At 44.3% G+C, this 3,009-nt stretch overlaps 1 gene segment (V, D, J or C); it reads left to right on the top strand.

The window, feature by feature from the left end:
* Window positions 1-653: 653 nt before the first annotated feature.
* LOC119565974 lies at window positions 654-1,367 on the top strand. The segment is given in 2 exon segments: window positions 654-753; window positions 985-1,367. Coding segments are annotated over 2 exon segments (417 nt in total).
* The last annotated feature ends 1,642 nt before the right edge of the window (window positions 1,368-3,009 follow it).

Below are 3,009 nucleotides of genomic sequence, written 5' to 3'. Positions count from 1 at the left end.
TGGTGGAGTAGAAAAGGTGGAAAGCAGATCTGATGGAAATGGAGGAGAGGAAATGGAGGAAACAGCTGTAAATGGCCCATTCAATGAGCTTAGGAAGGAAGGGCATGGGCAGTACTGCAACCAACCAAGATTTAACTCTTCAAATTAATTCTCTATGTATAATCAGTGACAGATGTTACCATGGAATCTGGCAATAATATCATTAAAACAACAATATTGAGCCCTTAAACAGATCTGTAATTTTTCAAAGCACTGTGAAGAGATGAACTAATTAACTAACTTCCTAACAACCCACACAGGAAACTGCTCTTTGAATGAACACCGGGATCTAAATAAGCCATAGCCATTAGAAGTGACTAGTGACAAAGACACTGGATACTGCTGAGCTTAGGAACTAACTGAGCACAGTCCTGGACTCCTTCATCAGGAAAATCTACAGAACACTCTGGGCCCATTGATTAGAGAGACCATCCTCTTGCCGACGCATCTGGGCATCCCTCACTGCAAGGAATAGGAGATGCATTACCAGACTGAGGGGTGTACGTGGCCCTGGGTCTGCAGAGGGAATGGACATTTGCACAGAGACGCTGCTTTGCATATTTCCACCCGAGTGAAAGTACGCAGCTGTTCAGAGCAGATATAAACATGCCTCCTTCACACTTTGTGCTTCTGAGCTTGGTGTTTGCCACTCGAGACATATCAAGATGAGCTCCCAGACACAGCTACTCTGGCTCCTCGTCCTCTGCATTCAGGGTAACAACAACAACAGGGGAAATCAGTTTAAAATAAAGTTATGATATTTTACTAGGCTGCAAATGCTCAGAATTTCCTTTTCAAGCAATCATTCCCAATGGCATTTACAATGTTATTGAAGGAGGGATACAAGATAGTCACTTATAGATGCAGCTTTGTAGTTAGTTAAAAATTACAAAGTTTGAGTCATTTTATATTTCTTTTTCTTTTAACTGTTTTTCTCCCATCCAGACTCCAGCGGGCAGATTGTGCTGACTCAGACTCCAGAATCCCTGGCAGTGTCTCCAGGAGACAGAGTCACCATCAACTGCAAAGCCAGTTCCAGTGTTAGCTACATGGCCTGGTACCAACAGAAATCAGGACAGGCTCCTAAGCTCCTTATCTACGATGCTTCCAGCCGTCCCTCTGGGATCCCAGACCGGTTCAGCGGCAGTGGGTCTGGCACAGACTTCACTTTTACAATCAGCCGGGTGGAAGCGGATGATGCTGGAGATTATTACTGCCAGCAGTATAGCAGCTATCACACAGTGATACAGACCAGCACAAAAACCTCCCTGCTTTCTGCAGCATGCGACGCAGTTCCTGTTTGTGGACGATAATACTCTCTGCCTTTCAAGTGTTCTGTCAAATGTGAAAGAAGAGGGTGACTTATTACATCTCGGAACATACAGTAAAAAAGAGAACTCCTAAAGACCCAATGAGTTTGCCCAATCACACAGATATTCAATGCACAGAGACCTGAGGTTAATTATAGTTTTCACTGCTTTATCTTCACTCTTGAATCCCAGTGCATCAGACACACATCAATACAAATTGCTCCAAACAGGTGTTACACCTTGTAACTTTCTTAATTGAGTGGCTCCTTTGTATATCGAACAGAATAATTCTAATAAAGAGAACCAGTTGCAAACCAGAATCCCCTTTCCATGGGAAATTTCAAAGTTTCCTGCATAAGAAAAGTTCCAAAATTTATTCTGGAAAAATCAAAATGACTTTTTGTTTCACTAGGATTAAAACATTTCATTTCAACGTTAGCAACTCAACTTTTTCGGTGTAATATAAAAGTCAAAATGATAAAAATCAAAACAAAACATTTCATCCCTATCAAAACAAAATTGTTTTGATAATGTTCTGTTGAAAATTTTGACATAGATACACGTCTAGAGAATGTTACCTTTTCATCCAATCAACAGTTGCTGACAAAAGTGTCCCAGCAGAAAAATGGGAACCAACCACTTCTCACATCAATACATTTCCAATATGGCCACAGAGTTTCCTTTCATTTCCATAGATCCTCAATGACATCCCATTGAGAAGGTCTTAGAAATCTGGGGATTTTTAATGGCTGTGATAAATCAGGTGCCTGTTTGTTTGCAGAGTACAGTAAGACTTTGTGGTTGAGATTCTCAAAGGCCTGTGTGGGAGCAAATCCCCAATGCACATGAACCCTGAGGCACAAGCAGATAATAGGCAGATCCCGGATTTTTGGAGTGACTGGATAGATGCAGGGTGTGTCCTCCAGTGGGCAGGGCATTGGAGTGGCCAAACAGAGGGGTGCTCACCCGCTGTTTCAGAATGGCATGGGGTGTGCACACTCTCCGACTGGGTCTGGCTAGCACAGGGCAGCAGGAGCCAAACAAGAAGAGGTTCAGCCAGCTTCCCTGTGGCTTCTGGCTGGCCACACCCACCCAAAAGAGGCAGCAACTGGAAAGGGTGAAGGAGGGGATTTGGAACAATGTCTGGTGGAGTCTGTGGGTTGTTGGCACATTTGGTGAAAGAAGAGGGAGGCAAGCATGGGAAGAGGGGGCTGTGTCAGTTAGGGGGGTCACTATGGGGTCCAACAATCCAGTATCAAGTGTGCACCTGGGTGCTTTAATGGGGCTGAGCCTTTGGGAGGGAGAACTATGGGGAACATGTAATATGGGGGTCTTTATCTGTTAGCATTCCCTTGCAACAGATGCTGGAGTTACACCAACCTAACTCCGTCCCCTGCTTATGCTGCCACACCTGACTCTGCATTGTCCAGTCCTTGTTAAGACTTGACTCTTCTGGGACAGGTGCTTGATAGGTTCTGTCCCGTTTAAGGATAACAGGGAGGTGGGAGTTCCATGGCTCTAGCAGGGACCAAACAGCCCTTGTTCTCCTGGAGATTATTATTGTCAGCAGTATACCAGCTACCCTCTCTCAGTGATACAGACTACTCCAAACACCTCTCCACTCTTTGTTTTTCTCACTCGAGTGTAACAGATGCTTCCT

The sequence above is a fragment of the Chelonia mydas genome, chromosome 4 (genome assembly GCF_015237465.2).
Source record: "Chelonia mydas isolate rCheMyd1 chromosome 4, rCheMyd1.pri.v2, whole genome shotgun sequence".
Taxonomy (NCBI): Eukaryota; Metazoa; Chordata; order Testudines; family Cheloniidae; genus Chelonia; species Chelonia mydas.
This window is presented reverse-complemented; position numbering and strand designations above follow the sequence as displayed.